The following is a 17,512-nucleotide window of genomic DNA, read 5'->3' on the forward strand; positions in this document are numbered from 1 at the left end:
TTTCTCTTGCTGCCACCAATTGTTCGCACCCAAGTTGCACCCCCCCCAATTGTGCCCAAGGCGTGTTCCTCAATTCCCACCCCTTTTTTCCTAATCTGTCTTCAAACTGTAGACTGGTAAATGCCACCTACTGATTGGTTGTTAGAGTTTACTGCAATATTGGGTCAGATATAGGAAAATTTAATGATAGAGCCAGTAGTTTGCTCCAGGTCTAGTAACCCATAGTAACCAGTCGTATAAACACTGAGGGCTGATTGGTGGCACCTATTATCATATTCCCTCTTACTGGTCATCGCTGTTATAATATATAAATGCGTTACTTATGATTAATGTTTTTAAAAATGTATTATTGCAGAATGGAAAATATGTCCTTGGGGCACAGAGTGTCCCTGCCCTTTAGAGCTTGCAATCTAATTTTATGGTACCTGGAGCAGAAAGAGAGACAAAGTGACGTTCCCAAGGTTACACGCGCCTGTAATTGGCACATGAATCAAGCGCGGGCCTCCCTTGAGTCCATTGCTGGTGTCTGTGCCTCCCCCCCTCCCCTTGCCTATAGGATGGAAATGAACAAAGGCATAATGCATGATTTAATGTAATGTTCAGATCAGTCCCCCGCTATGTATATTTCATGAGAGTCTGCCCACCCATTCTTATTGGGATGGAGTGCTAAAATCAGTGCCGAGGCTCTAGATAGTTGGCTTATAGGAGCAGAAAAATCCCTATGTCTAAATCTTTCCTGTTTTGTTTCCCTCTTATTCCAGATAACTAGCCCAAGTCATGCAGTCTTTTCGGGAAAGGTGTGGTTTCCATGGCAACCAGCAGAACTACCAACCAACATCACAGGAGTCATCACGCCTGGAGAATTACCGACATCAAAGTCAGCCGGCACTCAACTGCGAGCGACACAGGCAGGTGACCAAAAGCTACTATGCCCACACGTCCTACCAAGGCTATGAAAACAGCGTGGGGGAGAAGTACCCCAGGGACGAAAAGCAAATCAGTGTTCAGCAGCTGCAAGGAAGGGTGTCTTTTGCCAGTTTCTCAGAGGGTAATGTGTACCCCGGACATTATACAGGGGAAGATGGACTGCAGAACTGGGGGCAATCTCAGACTTTGGGTGGGACCAAATACGAGGAAAACCTAATAAAAAAGACACCCGGGGAAGGAAGGGGTTACCAAGATCCAGCCGGGCAGAGCCCGTTCCGCTCACATTCGCTGCATCACCCACAGCAACAGGCCCTGCCCTATGCCAAGATTCCCAGGCAGAAAGTTCAGAACAATGTTCCATCCTCTCCTCTATCCTTTTCCCAAGCCTCCCACTTCAACCAGAGTTTTCCAACGTCAACCTATTCCACAGTCACAGGGGGAAGCCAAGTCTCCCACACTTACAAGAGCTGCACGGCCCCCTCCAACCCTCAGCATGACCACACCATGGCTGCGGCTGGTCAGCGGGTGCAGACGATACACGGCTACCAGTCAAATCGAATGACTTCTTACGAACAGCCACAGCTCCACCATGCTCAGGAGACACTGCACTACCAAAACATGGCCAAATATCAACACTACAGTCAACAGAATCAAACTTACTGCCAATCAGAAACTCCCAGCCGAACTCCGGAACAGTATTATCAGCCTTTCAGTCCCAGTGCCAGCCATTCACCAGCTCGTTCAGTGGGCAGGTCCCCATCTTACAGCTCTACTCCCTCTCCTCTGATGCCAAATCTTGAGAACTTTCAATATAATCAACAACAGCAGCAGCATAACACTGGCACATTTCCTTTAAGCATGGCTGACCACAGTCATTACATGCCTCTTATAAATCCGTCACCCACAGGAACGTCCAGTCCAGAGTCTCAGAGTAAAAGTCTGCAAAATGATAAATTACCAGAAACCTTGCTGTCTGATCTTAGCCTGCAGAGCCTCACGGCTCTGACATCCCAAGTGGAAAACATCTCCAACACTGTGCAGCACCTGCTTCTTTCTAAAAGTGGAGTTCCTCAAAAGAAAGTGATCAAGACATCTCCGAGGACTCCTGAGCAAATAAAGGGGCAACACTGCAGCCCAGAAAGTAGCACATATTCTTCTGAGCAGATTGGAACTCCTTTATCCGAGGCACTTGGTACCCCTCAGTCTGTGCACACCGAGATTCCAGATACAGACTATCTCAGTGGCTCAGAGGACCAGCTTGAAAGGAACTATTTGTACTGCGGTTCAGGCCAAAGCCCAGCCAGAGCCAACAATTGCAAAATGAAAACAGAATCTATCTCTACTTGTTCTGTAACTTCACCGGATAATATGTCTACAAAGTCAGATGATTCGTTTCAAAGTATCCAGGCCAGCCTTCCACTGGAGACCTTTGCTAAACTGGTAAGCAGTGAGAGGGAATGCCCACATTTACTGGTTAATGCCCTTTCCCAGGAGGAGCTATCTACTGAAATTATAGCCCTTCAAGACGCTATTGATAATGAGAAAACAGAGAAGGCCTGGGTGGATTCCCCTGTCCTCAGTAATAACTCCCAAAAATCTCCTTTAAATCTCGAAAACAGCTCAGCTTGCATAGAGTCTGCAATGCAAACTTGGTCAGGCCAAGAGAATGTAGAGGAATTCTCTGAAGATTTAAAGAAAAGCATTACGGAGGAGGTCAGACCGAGGAACCAAGACACGTGTTACAGCGACAAGTCTTTCGTAAGGAAAGAATTACCACCAGAGCCAATTGAAGTGACAGAAACCATTGACAATTCTGGCAGTTTAGGTTCTGATAAGAATATTACAGCCGCAACATCTAGTGCCAGTTATACCAGCTCCTCTGATACATCTGCAAGTACAACTTGTTCGAAGACAATGGATCCCTTTGATTGGCCGGATAAAAACATGACTGAATCATGCCTAAGGTGGAAAGACTTGGAGCTCAGTCTGCATGAATCAGACCTTGAAAAAGATTTATTCCAGGTCAAGGATAATAAAATTGTCTGTCAGCTCGATGTCCCTGATGTTGAAACTCCTTTAGAAAATGACTCCGGCGAGGATTTTAACAAGGAAGGAGCAGGGGACTTGGCCTACACAGACATTGGTAAGACTGACAATGAGAAGTGGCTTGAAGATACTAGAGACTGTTATACTGAAGAAGACTTTCAAGACATTCCTGATATCCCATCCCAAAAAGACTCAAACCTGGAGCCAGAAGATTATTCTTCATTGTGTGATTTTTCAGATAGAAAATCTTTCATTTATGACAACTCCCCGTCAAAACCCTTAAAAGACATGGAAACTGTATCTTCCGTTAATACCCCGGAGTCTACGGAAAACCCAAGCCTTGAGGAGAAAGAAAATTCAGCTCCATCTCAGCTCTCTGGTCACTCCATCATCCTGCTTGGCCCAGCTGTGGCCACAGAATCTAAAGTGAAAAGTTGGTTTGAATCCACCATAACACACATTAAAACTGTGGGGGACATAAAAGAAAAGAATGAAGAGGATGCTGAAGCCTGTGCACTTGAACCTCTAACCCTCCCAGATGGAGAAATGAAAGACCTTAAAGTGCAGGATAATCAGCTGGATGTGAAAGCTGAAGAGCTACTCGAGAGGAAGCCTCTTTGCAGTAAAAAGAATACATGCAGAGCAGTAGAAGCAGTTGAGTCTGACAAAGTGGCTCAGAACCCTGTCGGTGAAACAGCTAAGGCAGATAATGAGAAAGCACAAGAGGAGGCACCAAATACAATGGCCATTGTTCTGGTAGCCAAGGCTCCAGTAGTTGGAGTAATTCCAGCAAGAATGTGTACCCGATCCTCAACTGCAAAGGCAGATCCTCAGGTGAATGGGGGAGCAGTGGGGCCTCCACTGCTTCATCAAGAGAAAACCAATAAAAAGGGAGAGTTCAATGTAAAGGAAATAACCTCTTTTAAAAGCGGTAGAAGAGGTGGAAAAGCTGCGATGAAACTGGTATCTTCTTGTGACAGAAAGAACTTTATGCTTCAAAGCAAGTCACCTAGCAAGCTCAGCAGTCAGAAAGCTAAAGAAAACAGCATTGCACCTCTCAAGGATGAAAAGTCCATGATCCTGAGGTCTCGCAGCAAGAAGCAGGAACTCTTCCAAACCAAAAGGAGGAAAGGAAAGAGAGGAATGAGTGTGGTTATTAAAAAGCGGGCATGCTTGAAGAAAATCCTGGCTAACAACTGTACAGTTCCGGACACATTCAAGTTGATTCCAAAAGTCAAACGAGGCATGAAGCTTTCAAACTCAGGTGTTCCGATCAATGCCAAGGTGTCTGACCGATGTCTACATTCTCTGAAACGGAAACCAAACTTTATTTCCCCAGTACCTGCCAAAAAAAAGAACCTGATCTTACGCAGCAAAAATGTCAAAGAGGAAAAATCAGAGCCGAGGCCTCACTTATTTAAAAAGATTCGGGCGGCGAAGAAAGAAAAGGTCAATTTGACCATTGCTGCAAAAAAGACATGCAAGGTCATCTTAAAAACACCTTCTGTTCGTTTGACACCGGAGTTGTGCATAAAGGTGTCCTCCCGTTCATCATATGCAGGGGCGGTAAAAACAAAAGTTCTGCCTCCCAGAAAGGGCAGAGGCCTCAAACTGGAGGCTATTGTACAAAAGATCACCTCCCCAAATCAGAAGAAGCAAGGCATTCCTGGTGCTTGCTTATACAATCTTGTGACAGCTGGTGACAATAACCTGAATGCGCTTACAACAGGAAAAGAAATGAAAGCACTTAGTTTAGTCTCTGCAGACAATGAAACTAGGACGGTAAGTCAAAACAATACGCTAACGTCAGAACCTGATCTACATTCTCCAAGTTGCAGAAGCTCCAACAATAGGTCCTTAAAAGGAGCACAGTTGCACAGAAAGAAATTGGCCTCTTCCTCCCTCCACTGCACTAGCACATGCAGAGGGACAGAGCAAGAGGGCAATTACATTAAGGCAAAAAGACTCAGAACAGTCCCAAAGAGGAGAATCAGAAGAGGGAGGTCCAAGGGTGCATTGAATAGCCCAAAAAACACATCAAAAAGGCAGATTAGGGCTTCTCCATCTGTTCTCCTGACATCTAAAGGTAAGGCCCTTTCAGAAAGCGTTCACCAAACCAACAAGTGCAAACAGTCTGAGCTGAAGGAGACCTCCAGTGTTCCGAGTGGGGTGGAAGAAACCTCTTCTCAAGTACAAGCCAGGAAAAAAACAAAGTATGCTAAGTTCAATGGTTATACTAAAAGGCAGCGCAATAATGCACCCCAAAATAAGCCCACAAAGCAAACTACAGTTGGCAAGCGTACGGCTAGGAAAAAGAGTGTCCCACTCATAAGCCCAAAGGAACCCAAAATCAAGCTGAAATATGTCTCCACTAAACCAGTGCGGTCTGAATGTCGGGTGAGAGCATTCTCACCTTATGTTCAAGTGGAGAAAAAGAATGAGTACACTACAACATGCACAGTGATAAATACTGCTGTGGAAGAGAGCAGGTTGCTCAAGGAAAGAAGCATCACGCATTTGGTTCCTCACTCTGCCTCGTTTGTTAGCTCTGGCACTTTGCCTCTCTCCTCCCGAATGCAGCTGGGGCCACTAGTATGCAAGGCGGTACCCTCTGGCTGCCTCGTCTGCTGCCTTTGTAGGAACCCTGCCAATTTCAAAGACTTGGGGGACCTTTGTGGGCCTTATTACCCTATGGACTGCCTACCTAACAAGAAATTCAGGCCAAAGGATAAGTTCAGAATAGGAGACTTGCCACAGGAGAAAACTCCCAAAATCTCAGACAGTGTCTGTACAGTGGGTGGTGGGAGGGCACCTTGCCCGGACAGTGGGGAACTTGACCTAAGTAATCACAACAAGCTGCGCACCAGTGCTCGAGGGTTGTTGAGGAAATTGCCCAGCTGTTACTGCTGCAGAAAAAAGGTGGAAATAGCAGAGACTGAGAAACCAAGGAGACATCAGTACAGCAAGACCCTCGAGCCACCTTCTCCGGAACTGGAAACCCAGGAACACTGGGTTCATGAGGCGTGTGCTGTATGGACCAGCGGGGTTTACCTGGTGGCAGGAAAGCTGTATGGCATCCATGAGGCAATTCAGATGGCGGCCACAGGGGTGAGTTCTTGTCTTGTAACATACAATTGAAACTTATTTGCATGTTTAAGCTTTCAGTGCATGAATATGACTAGATTTTGCCCACTTTGACACAGGTGCAAAGTACAGGGCAAAATGGTCACAAGTGACCCCCAAAATTAACACCTGCCTTGGTATGTTGGTAATTCCAGGGTTCCGTTAGCTGGGGAAACTGGCAAGTTTGCATACGGGGAATCACATTGATGTTGCTCACCTGTAATGAGATACTGTGCACATATATCTGTACTTGCAAAAACCACAACGCAAATTGCATGCTTTGCACACACGAATTAGAGAGCACATGAAATTAAATTCTCGGAAAATAACACTACAATTTGTTTCGGCATTTATCAGAGCACCGTTTTGGATGTTGAGCCCCTAACATACTGGTTGTGAATCCCAAAGCATGGCATGCAAAGTTTACAGTGAGCAAAAATGTTATAGAGTTTTGTCTGATGTTATACAATGGAACTGCAGAATGTCTGCAGTCTACCTGTACACTAAATGTCGGAATTGAGAACATTGGGCATGGAATGTTTACAGTCACAGTGTGCACTTGACTTGCAAGCATCAGGTAGGAAATGTTTACTGTTGCAGTGCACAGGTTAACACAAAAAGAAGGGGATGTTTACAGTCTAAGGGCACCATTTCATGGGGATTGCAGACATGATGCATGGAATGTTTACAGTCTGGTTACACAGTTTTCACTGGAATACCAAGCATAAACCATGGAGTGTTTACAGTCTAAGTACACAGTTTACACTGGAATACCAAGCATAAACCATGGGATGTTTACAGTCTACGGGAAATGTTAAATATTTCGCTAGTGCACAAAACAATTGCAAAGGCTATTGTGAACACTAGTGTCCATGTTTGCTCCATTTTTGACAAATTACAGACCTTACTGACTTCCCAGCAAAGTTTGCAACCAAATTGCTTTTGCAAACGTTCACAGTGGATGTAATAAAAGGAAAAAAAAAACTTTTTTGCCACAAAATATGACAAAACAAAACTGCAGAGCAGGTGTTAATAGTTCACAATGCGCAATTACAATTCGCAATGCAATCAAAGCCTAATGAAGAATATAACATTGCAACAGGCAGTTTTTTTTTGCTCGTTGTGAATTTTATTACATTTCCCCCTAAGTACAGAGTTTACACTAGAATACCAAGCATAAACCATGGGATGTTTACAGTCTAAGAGTATAGTTTACATTGGCATTGCAGACATGAGGCATGGGATGTTTACACTCTATGTACACAGTTTACATTGGACACAAGGAATGGGAATGTTTACAGTCTAAGTGCACCATTTACACTGGGCTTGCAGACATGATGCATGGAATGTTTACAGTCTGAGTACACCGTTTTCACTGGAATACCAAGCATAAACCCTGGGATGTTTACAGTCTAAGTGTATAGTTTACATTGGAATTGCAGACATGAGGCATGGGATGTTTACACTCTATGTGCACAGTTTACATTGGACACAAGGAATAGGATGTTTACAGTCTAAGTGTATCATTTACATTGGAATTGCAGACATGAAGCATGGGATTTTTACACTCTGTGCACAGTTTACATTGGACACAGGGAATGGGAATGTTTACAGTCTAAGTGCACCATTTACACTGGGATTGCAGACATGATGCATGGGTTGTTTACAGTCTTAAATATGCAGTTTACACTGGAATAGCAGACACAAGGCATTTTAAAGCCTCATGAAATCTAACTCTCTATATTGTTTATAGTAGCAGTACTTTACACTGCAATTGCAGCCATTCAGCATTGAATATTTACAGTAACTGTGCAGTTTACATTGGAATTGCAGACAGGAGGCTTATAATGTTTAACAGCTAACTTGACTTAATGTATTGGGACTGCAAATATTAAGAATGGGTTATTTATAGTTGCAGTAAACAGATTACACTGGAATTGCATGTGTTTACAAGGAGTGACACACATGAAATGTACAGATATGAGGTGAACAATGCTGACAAATATTGGAAAGTATACAGACATAAAATGTTCAATGAAATGAGATTTGTAATGTTTAACAGTGCATATAATATCTACAGGCATGTGTACAAGGTGTACAAGCTTACAGACATGACTAATGTACTGTACAAATGTGGTATGTAATGTTTTCAGACTATGCAGTTGTTTACAAAAATAATTGAACAATGTCTACGTCCTGTTTACAAACATGGGGTGTCTATTGTTTACAGACATGAGGTCTGTTCCATTTTTAGAATCAATCTGTGTAATACTGACAGATAATAGTTATGCTTGGTTTACATATATAAGGAGTGTTCTATTAACATACTGTACATGAGGCAAAACATGTTTACAGATATAATGTTTAACAACATGAGGTGTTGCGTGACATGAGCCGTGCAATGTTAACAGATATGGTTAGCCCATTTTGCAGAATGGGGCATTGGATATTTACAGGCAGTATTGACAAATATATGGTGTGTTCATTATACAGGCCTGTGGCATGTTTAAAAACACAAGGCATGTAATGTTTACAGTTGGGTGCGGATATTTTACAGGCATCTGGCATATAATGCTTGCAGAGATGTACTGTTTACAAAACTTAGATGTCTATTGTTTACAAGCAACTAATTGATAGCAAACTTGTTGATTGTGCACTTAGTAGGCCCATGGGGTCAGCACAAGGTGCATTAAGGGTTTTGGCCTTTATACAAACGAGGTACTGGAACTATAGCTAGAGGAATTGTTCTATATATCTGTAACCCTTTTATCAGCTAAGGGGGCCCAGTCTAAAGGCCAGATAGGGGGAGAATTGGGATGAGTGTTTATTTGTACCCTGGGTACCCCTGGAACTATAGCAGGGTGACTGTTACCCCCAATGTTTCTATATATCTGTGACCTTGTTATGAGCTAAGGGGACCCAGTCTGAAGGCGAGTTAGGGGGAGATTTGGGGTGAGTGCTTATTTGTACCCTGGGTACCCCTGGAACTATAGCAGGGTGACTGTTACCCCAATGTTTCTATATATCTTTGACCTTGTTATGAGCTAAGGGGGCCCAATCTGAAGGCCAGTTAGGGGGAGATTTGGGGTGAGTGCTTATTTGTACCCTGGGTCCCCCTGGAACTGTAGCAGGGTGACTGTTACCCCAATGTTTCTATATATCTGTAACCTTGTTATGAGCTAAGGGGGCCCAGTCTGAAGGCCAGTTAGGGGGAGATTTGGGGTGAGTGCTTATTTGTACCCTGGGTACCCCTGGAACTATAGCAGGGTGACTGTTACCCCAATGTTTCTATATATCTGTAACCTTGTTATGAGCTAAGGGGCCCAGCCTGAAGGTCAGTTAGGGTGAGATTTGGGGTGAGTGCTTATTTGTACCATGGGTACCCCTGGAACTATAGCAGGGTGACACCCCAATGTTTCTATATATCTGTAACCTTGTTATGAGCTAAGGGGGTCCAGTCTGAAGGCCAGTTAGGGGGAGATTTGGGGTGAGTGCTTATTTGTACCCTGGGTACCCCTGGAACTATAGCAGGGTGACTGTTACCCCAATGTTTCTATATATCTGTAACCTTGTTATGAGCTAAGGGGGCCCAGTCTGGAGGCCAGTTAGGGGGAGATTTGGGTTGAGTGCTTATTTGTATCCTGGGTACCCCTGGAACTATAGCAGGGTGACTGTTACCCCAATGTTTCTATATATCTGTAACCTTGTTATGAGCTAAGGGGGCCCAGTCTGAAGGCCAGTTAGGGTGAGATTTGGGGTGAGGGCTTATTTGTGCCCTGGGTACCCCTGGAACTATAGCAGGGTGACTGTTACCCCAATGTTTCTATATATCTGTAACCTTGTTATGAGCTAAGGGGGCCCAGTCTGGAGGCCAGTTAGGGGGAGATTTGGGTTGAGTGCTTATTTGTATCCTGGGTACCCCTGGAACTATAGCAGGGTGACTGTTACCCCAATGTTTCTATATATCTGTAACCTTGTTATGAGCTAAGGGGGCCCAGTCTGAAGGCCAGTTAGGGTGAGATTTGGGGTGAGGGCTTATTTGTGCCCTGGGTACCCCTGGAACTATAGCAGGGTGACTGTTACCCCAATGTTTCTATATATCTGTAACCTTGTTATGAGCTAAGGGGGTCCAGTCTGAAGGCCAGTTAGGGGGAGATTTGGGGTGAGTGTTTATTTGTACCCTGGGTACCCCTGGAACTATAGCAGGGTGACTGTTACCCCAATGTTTCTATATATCTTTGACCTTGTTATGAGCTAAGGGGGCCCAGTCTGAAGGCCAGTTAGGGGGAGATTTGGGGTGAGTGCTTATTTGTACCCTGGGTACCCCTGGAACTATAGCAGGGTGACTGTTACCCCAATGTTTCTATATATCTGTAACCTTGTTATGAGCTAAGGGGGTCCAGTCTGAAGGTTAGTTAGGGGGAGATTTGGGGTGAGTGCTTATTTGTACCCTGGGTACCCCTGGAATTATAGCAGGGTGACTGTTACCCCAATGTTTCTATATATCTGTAGGCCAAAACTCCATAACAATATATCCAGTTTTGTGAAAACATTATTTAGCCCAGTGCTAAATAAAACTGCAGGAAAAAATGAAAATTTTCTGGGGAAAAATATGAAAAAATAAGATTCCTTTAAAGAAATGAACGAAACTTCTGCTCAATAACAGCGTGTTTCTGTAGGCGGCGATGGCATTTGCGTAATGCGGGCTTCTAAACCACGTGCAGACTGGCATGAAATGGGCAGAGCCGAGGAGATAATGATTAGTATGGGATTACATGGACATGGTTCAAGAGATTTATGTGCACCATCTTTTTAATTTAGTGCAGAAGGGGGTAGACAGCTTGCGAGAGTGCTCATTGACTTGCAGATTAGGTAACGCGGTGTAATGCCTGATACAGGCACGCTCATACCCTCCTTCCCAAACAATTAGGGCGAAACAGTTCCCTTATGGTCTGCAGCCAGAGAAAGAGAGAGAGGAGAACACGGACTATTATTCTTTGAGCGCCCCCTTCTGGTCATGGGCTGAAAATGCATGGAACCTTTATCAAGGATTCTCTATACATGTGCCGACTTTAATAGATGGGGCTGCAGCCGATGCATGGAGCACTTTGAGTATGTAGGTTTTTGAGTTATTTAGCTTTTTATTCAGCAGCTCTCCAGTTTGCAATTTCATCGGTCTGATTACTAAGGTCCAAATTCCCCTAGCAACCATGCACTGATCTGAATACGAGACTGGAATATAAATAGGAGAGGCCTGAATAGAAAGATGAGTAATACAAAGTAACAATAACAATACATTTGTAACTTTCACATGACAATTTGTTTTTAGATGGGGTCAGTGACCCCTGTTTGAAAGCTGGAAAGAATCAGAAGAAGGCGGCCAATAATTGAAAAACTATAATAAAAAAAGACCAATTGAAAAGCTGCTTAGAATCCTAATTCGATAGCATACTAAAAGTTAACTTAAAGTGAACCACCCCTTTAAATCAGCCTTGGAAAACACATAGGAAATGGGCAAGAACATCAGGAAAGCAATTTAAGATCATGGGATTTTAATGAGGTTCTAAATGCCCGTTCTGCCTTGCAGCTGTGTCCCAAGTGTCAGAGGCCAGGAGCCACCGTGGGTTGCAGCCACAAGACGTGCGAGAAGAGCTACCACTTTACGTGCGCCGTGGAAGCAGGTGAGTCAAGTCGCTAACTGTCACCCTGTCCTGAGTGCCACCCAATTAATGGTACCTGTGATGCTAGGCCAAACCCTTCTGGCTGATTGTTTGGGAATTATAACACAACAGGAGGGATATAAGAGATGATAATGGATTGTGCTCAGCCAGTCTGAGACACAATGGCTGCTTAGGCAAAGCTGATGCAAAATGAGTCAGTAACTAGTTTTATAGCAGCAAAAGGAATACGGTAATGATACATTCGCTCAACTTCTTAAAATACAACATACATAGTGGTTGAGGTTGAAAAAATACAAAAGTTCAACCTTTTTGTCTGAATTAAACCTTTCTTCCTGTTAAGTGACATGATTGGGGGAGGGGGGGGGTTCCTTCTTGGCTTCAAGAGGAGAGACCTAATGGGACCAGTGGCAGAACCACAGGGACCGCCAGCAGTTTGAATGCCCACGAGCTGCCGCAATCACTTTTTGGGCTCTTACTGATGAGTGGTTGTAGCTGCGCTCCCCTGCGTTCCCTTTTTCTGCGTTCAGCCGCAGGGGAGCGCAGGGATAGACGCATTACATTTTTTCCAATGGGGCTGTACTCATACAGGCGCCTGTAGGTGCCGAATGCAGGTTGAGACGCAACATGCTGCGTTTTCCTGCTTTCGGCGCCTACAGGCACCTGTGTGAATACAGCCCCATTGGAAAATTCCTGCGCTCCCCTGCGGCTGAACGCAGAAAAACGGAACGCAGGGGAGCGCAGCTTCAACCGCTCGTGAGTAAGAGCCCTTACAGGAGGATGGGAGGGCCCAGCGCCGCCTAGTTACATTACTGAATGGGACCATTATGCCATTAATAACTAAGAGTTAATTGATACCCCCCCAAGTGTTCTGGTGAGTGGGCCATTCCTCACCTTCTCAATAGGGATTACATCAAACAGAGGGGCGGGCAGTATTTAAAGGATAAGCATTTTTGTATTTTACATTCATTATTTATTTTATTTTTATTCCAAGATATTAAGGGATACATGTACTGTTGATATGAATGAATTTTGTTACAACAGCGACACCTGCTGGTCAGTTTCCCACCAGTCTGACCACCAAGTAGTCAAGGAAGTTGTCAGGAGAAAGAGGCTGCTCTGATGTTCTGCTGCTTAGGAAAGATTTGAGAAAGGTTTCTAATTGTTTTCCTAAGCAGAAGAACATCAGCCTCTTTCTTTCTCCTGACAACTTCCTTGACTACTTGGTGGTCAGACTGGTGGGAAACTGACCAGCAGGTGGCGCTGTTGTAACAAAATACATTCATATTAACAGTACATGTATCCCTTAATATCTTGGAATAAAAACAAAATAAATAATGAATGTACATAGCAAAAGTGCTTAGAATAGCCTCCTCATCAATCTAACATTAACTTATTTTAAAGGTTTACTTATCCTTTCTCAGAGCTCATCTATTTGGGATTTTGCATCTTGTACCATTTTCATTGTTCCCACAATATCCATGGACATTTCCTGTGAATTGAAGGCGACAAGGGAACCCTTGTAGGCAGCGCAAAAACACGGTGATACTTCGTTTTGGCACTTTCAGCCAGTGACGTGGGGAACAGGGGGGCCCAGACTGTGGGGTCTGCTTCCTCTATAACTAATAACCAAGCTGCTCTCTTACCTGGGACTCAAGTCGGGGCGGGGAGTGGGTGGAGTTGAGGCAGGGAGTGGGTGGGGCAGAGGCGGGATGTGGGTGGGCAGGAAGTGGCCGGGAGGATGGGGATCAGAGTGCGCTGGGCCCTTCTGAAGATTCTTTTGCAGGGGTCCCTGTGCACTCTAGTTACGCCTCTGCTTTCAGCCACTGTCTCATGGACTTGCATGCAGATAGTTTGCGGGTTCATTCCAGGCAAGGGGTTAATGAGGCTCCGCTGCCATTTTCCCACTGCTCCTTTATAACGGCCTCTTAACCATAAACTGTGTTGGTTTTTAAAGGAGAATACAAATTGGAGAAGGTGACACATGGATGTGTTTGTTTGTTGCAGGCTGCTTACTCAGCGAAGAGAACTTCTCCTTGCGATGCCCCAGACACAAGGTAGGTTGCCCTTTGCTGTCCTACACATGGACCTTACTGAATCACTGATACAAGAGGATGCTCCAATCAGAATGCTGCCTGCTGGCGCTACATCATCCGTCTAACATAGGGAGATCATTGTGCAATTTATTGAAGGGTCCATTGTATTAAAGAGGAGGTTCCCCTTTAAGTTAACTCTTAGCATGTTCTAGAATGGCTAATTCTAAGTAACTTTTCAATTGATCTTCATTATGTATTTTTTAATATTTTTTTCTTCTGCCTCTCACCAGCTTTCCAGGTCGCCATCTAAAAAACATAATGCCTGGAAAACTACACATTTATTGTTATTGCTACTTTTTAATACTCAACTTTCTATTCAGGCCTCTCCTATTCATGTTCCAGTCTCTTATTCATATCAGTGCATGGTTGCTGGGGGAATTTGGTTCCAAGAAACTAGATACTGGAAAGCCCTTCGTTCTGTAGCTATTTATACATAAGGGCAGAGACACACACTCAGATTCAGGGAGATTAGTCGCCCGGCGACAAAACTCCTCTTGTTCGGGGCGACTAATCTCCCCAAATGGCTTCCACCGGCTAGAATTCAAATCACCGGCGGGTGTGCTTTGTTTTTCAATGTCGCCGAAAAACAAAGCGATCCGAGTGCCATCCCGCTGGCGATTTACATTCTAGCCGGCGGGAGGCAGTTCAGGGAGATTAGTCACCCGAAGAAGAATACATTTATCGCTGGCGACTAATCTCCCCCTGGATCTGACTGTGTGTCTCTGCCCTAAGGTTGTGTCCAGTGGCATTAAAGGGGAAGGAAAGCTACCAAAGCAGTTTATTGCCAACAGATAAGGCACAAAAGTGCAAGCTAGAATGCTATATTTATTCTGCAGGATGCTATATTATATATATAGTAAACAGCTCTAGACATTGTCTGTGTTTGTTTAGGATAGCAGCTGCCATATTAGCTTGGTGTGACATCACTTCCTGCCTGAGTCTCTCCCTGCTTACTTACAGCTCTGAGCTCAGATTACAGCAGGTATGGGAGGAGGGAGGGGGAGAGGAGCAAACTGAGCATGCTCAAGCCCTAGCCCTGGAGGTTTAAGCTGAAAACAGGAAGTCTGATACAGAAGCCCATGAGTACACAATAGAAGGAAAGAAATGCTGTACTTTGAGGGTTTACTGGTGTATTTATATAGACCTTTCTGATAAAGCTTACTTAGTTTTAGCCTTTCCTTCTCCTTTAAATGTGAGCCTATATGCTCCCCCTTGATTTCTAAGGGCTATTTTCATTAGGAAGGGGACCATTGCAGTTTTATGGAGCAGGTCTGCCCTCTAGAGGCCACTGTCAGAATCTACATTATGAATAAGAATATGGCCTTTCCTTGCCCTGATTTGTTTCTCTTTATCTTGTGTTCCAGAAACACCTGGTGTAACTGCCTGCTCCACTAATGTCATCGTCATCTCACCCCAAGTTCTTTCGTTCACCTCTCAGCACTGTCATCATGTTCCAAGCAGGCGAGAGAAGCGCGGAGGGCGGAGCTATACCTGCTGCAGAGTCAGACTCAGCCGGTGCCTGGGTGGTGTAGGAAGCGCTCCCCCTGCACGACAGACAGGCATGCTGGCTTGCAGTGGATAAGGAACGTCTGAGGTCTCAGAGGGGATTGTGGGTAATCCCAGAACGGAGACAAGAAGCGGGAGCGGCGTGATGTCATGTTGGACCAGCCAAGGAAACAGTGATGGTGGATAAGTTCCAGGATGGAAGCTGGCTAAGCCCAAGTTTTACCACTTAAATCAGTATGTCTTATATTTCTACCTACCTTTCTGGAGGCCACCTCGAGCCCAGTATTCTTGTTATGGACAACCAATTTCCACCCCCAGGTTGGTGAGATCAACTCAATGCGCATGCATCTGCCTGCATACAGGTCAAATAAAATACCGCCATTGTCTTTGGTGGGAGGGGATAATGTTGAAACCAAGAAAAAATCCTCATTGTTTGTAGTGTTCCAATACTCGGCCACCAGACACAACGTTGGCCTTAGATGTACGAGTCAACTGTATTATGTCGCCCTTGCAAGGTTGGACCTCACAAAGGGACCACAGTATGAAGAGCGACGGGAGACGATGTTCTTTTGGGACTTAGTAGGGCCAAGGAACCAGGTAGGGCGTTAACTGAAGAAGAAGACAAGCACAGAGCATGGACACAAGGATAGTGGAAACAGGTCTGAGTTGGCTTCATTTCTCTTGAAGGCCTCAAAAAACTGTGCTTGGTGGTCCATGAGAGCCGAAGGTGACCAGATGTGTTCAGTCATTTACACACCCCGTTCTTTTCCATTGTATGGATCTGTCTGTTGTGTTATCTTGCCTACCTGTACTGGCTGAAGGCGGACACGATGCCCTCACACAATCAGTGGACATAGGAGCCCTCCTCTCTTTCTGGCCTACGTTCCTCTTTGGAGCTCAGTTATCTGGAAGTCAATGGCACGGGAAAGTTGGGCTATCCAGATAAGAGATGGACCAATGGGGCTACACGTTTCCTGAAAATACTATTTTCTTTTCTCTGAAATCCACTGACCTTTGTGATTGATAAGTGACCTTGAAAATTATAGTGGCCCATGAATCGTTGATTCCCATCGGTTAATTGTTTCCCCCCACACACCTTCCGACACCATTTCCCGTTGTTGTTTATGAAGAGGTGCGGAATTTGCATCCATCCAAGGCCGTATTCTGTCATCACCAAGTCAGGTTCTGAGATGTCAAATAAACCACTACCCCCCGCCCCTTAGTTTCACCTGTTCAGTTCAGGTAACAAACCCCCTATCTCCCCCTCCCCCGCTACCAATGTACATTACATGTGCTGAGGGTCGAAGTGTGGATAGTGCGTCATTTAATGCTACGAGTGTGTGTATGTGTGTATACATATGCATATATATATATATAATATATGAAAAGACTGGAAATGTTTAACCCCTTTGCTGCCAGCGGGACTAGCAACGTGCTTGTTGAACGTGCTTCTGGCAACCGAAAGGTTAAAAAAATAGGGTTCTTTTTATTAAAAAAAAAAAAAAACGAAAATGAAAAAACAATGCTTCACACTGAAGACTGTGTGTACCCAGCTTTCTAAAAGATGTTTATTTTCTTTAAAAGTACAAAAAAAAAAGAGAGGCTGTTGGGAATGTGAATAAAAAACAACAAACACAAGTATTTTTTTTTATTATTATTATTGTCCCGGGGGAGGGGTTAATAATTGTACGTCTCTGTGTGTAAAGTAAATTTTGTTCTGGGACTGAATTTCGAATTAAAGCTTGAATGCCAAAAACAGTCCTTTAATCAAAAAGATAAAATTAGCAGCAATTTTATTTCAATTATCGATGGAAAATAGGCTCCACCCCTGCGGTTCTGGAACTCAAGAAGAGAATGAAATAAGGAGGTGCAAATTGTGTTCTAAATGAATATGGCTAAAAATGCTATATCATATTTAGCCATGCTATTTATATTTGAATGCCAAAAACAGTCCTTTAATCAATAAAGTAAAATTAGCAGCTATTTTTATTTCAATTTTTAATGGAAAATAGGCTCCGCCCCTGCGGTTCTGGAACTCAAGGAGAGAATGAAATGAGAGGTGCAAATTGTGTTCTGGCTGTTGTAACCTATAACAACCTGGTCAGTATCAATTAATCTTCCCTCAGCCCTAACTTG

The 17,512-nt window shown here is 44.2% G+C and overlaps 1 protein-coding gene across 2 annotated transcripts in view; it reads left to right on the forward strand.

The window, feature by feature from the left end:
* rai1.S (retinoic acid induced 1 S homeolog) overlaps positions 1–17,014 on the forward strand; it is a 114,062-nt gene extending 97,048 nt beyond the window's left edge. For both annotated transcript variants that reach the window (XM_041578968.1, XM_018239322.2), the window contains exons 2-5: positions 762–6,081; positions 11,684–11,777; positions 13,782–13,831; positions 15,235–17,014. In XM_041578968.1, coding sequence (XP_041434902.1) covers positions 778–6,081; positions 11,684–11,777; positions 13,782–13,831; positions 15,235–15,249 — 5,463 coding nt within the window. In that variant the 5' untranslated portion in view covers positions 762–777 and the 3' untranslated portion in view covers positions 15,250–17,014. The remainder of the gene's footprint in view (positions 1–761; positions 6,082–11,683; positions 11,778–13,781; positions 13,832–15,234) is intronic.
* The last annotated feature ends 498 nt before the right edge of the window (positions 17,015–17,512 follow it).

Source organism: Xenopus laevis, chromosome 9_10S (assembly GCF_017654675.1).
Source record: "Xenopus laevis strain J_2021 chromosome 9_10S, Xenopus_laevis_v10.1, whole genome shotgun sequence".
Classification (NCBI taxonomy): Eukaryota; Metazoa; Chordata; class Amphibia; order Anura; family Pipidae; genus Xenopus; species Xenopus laevis.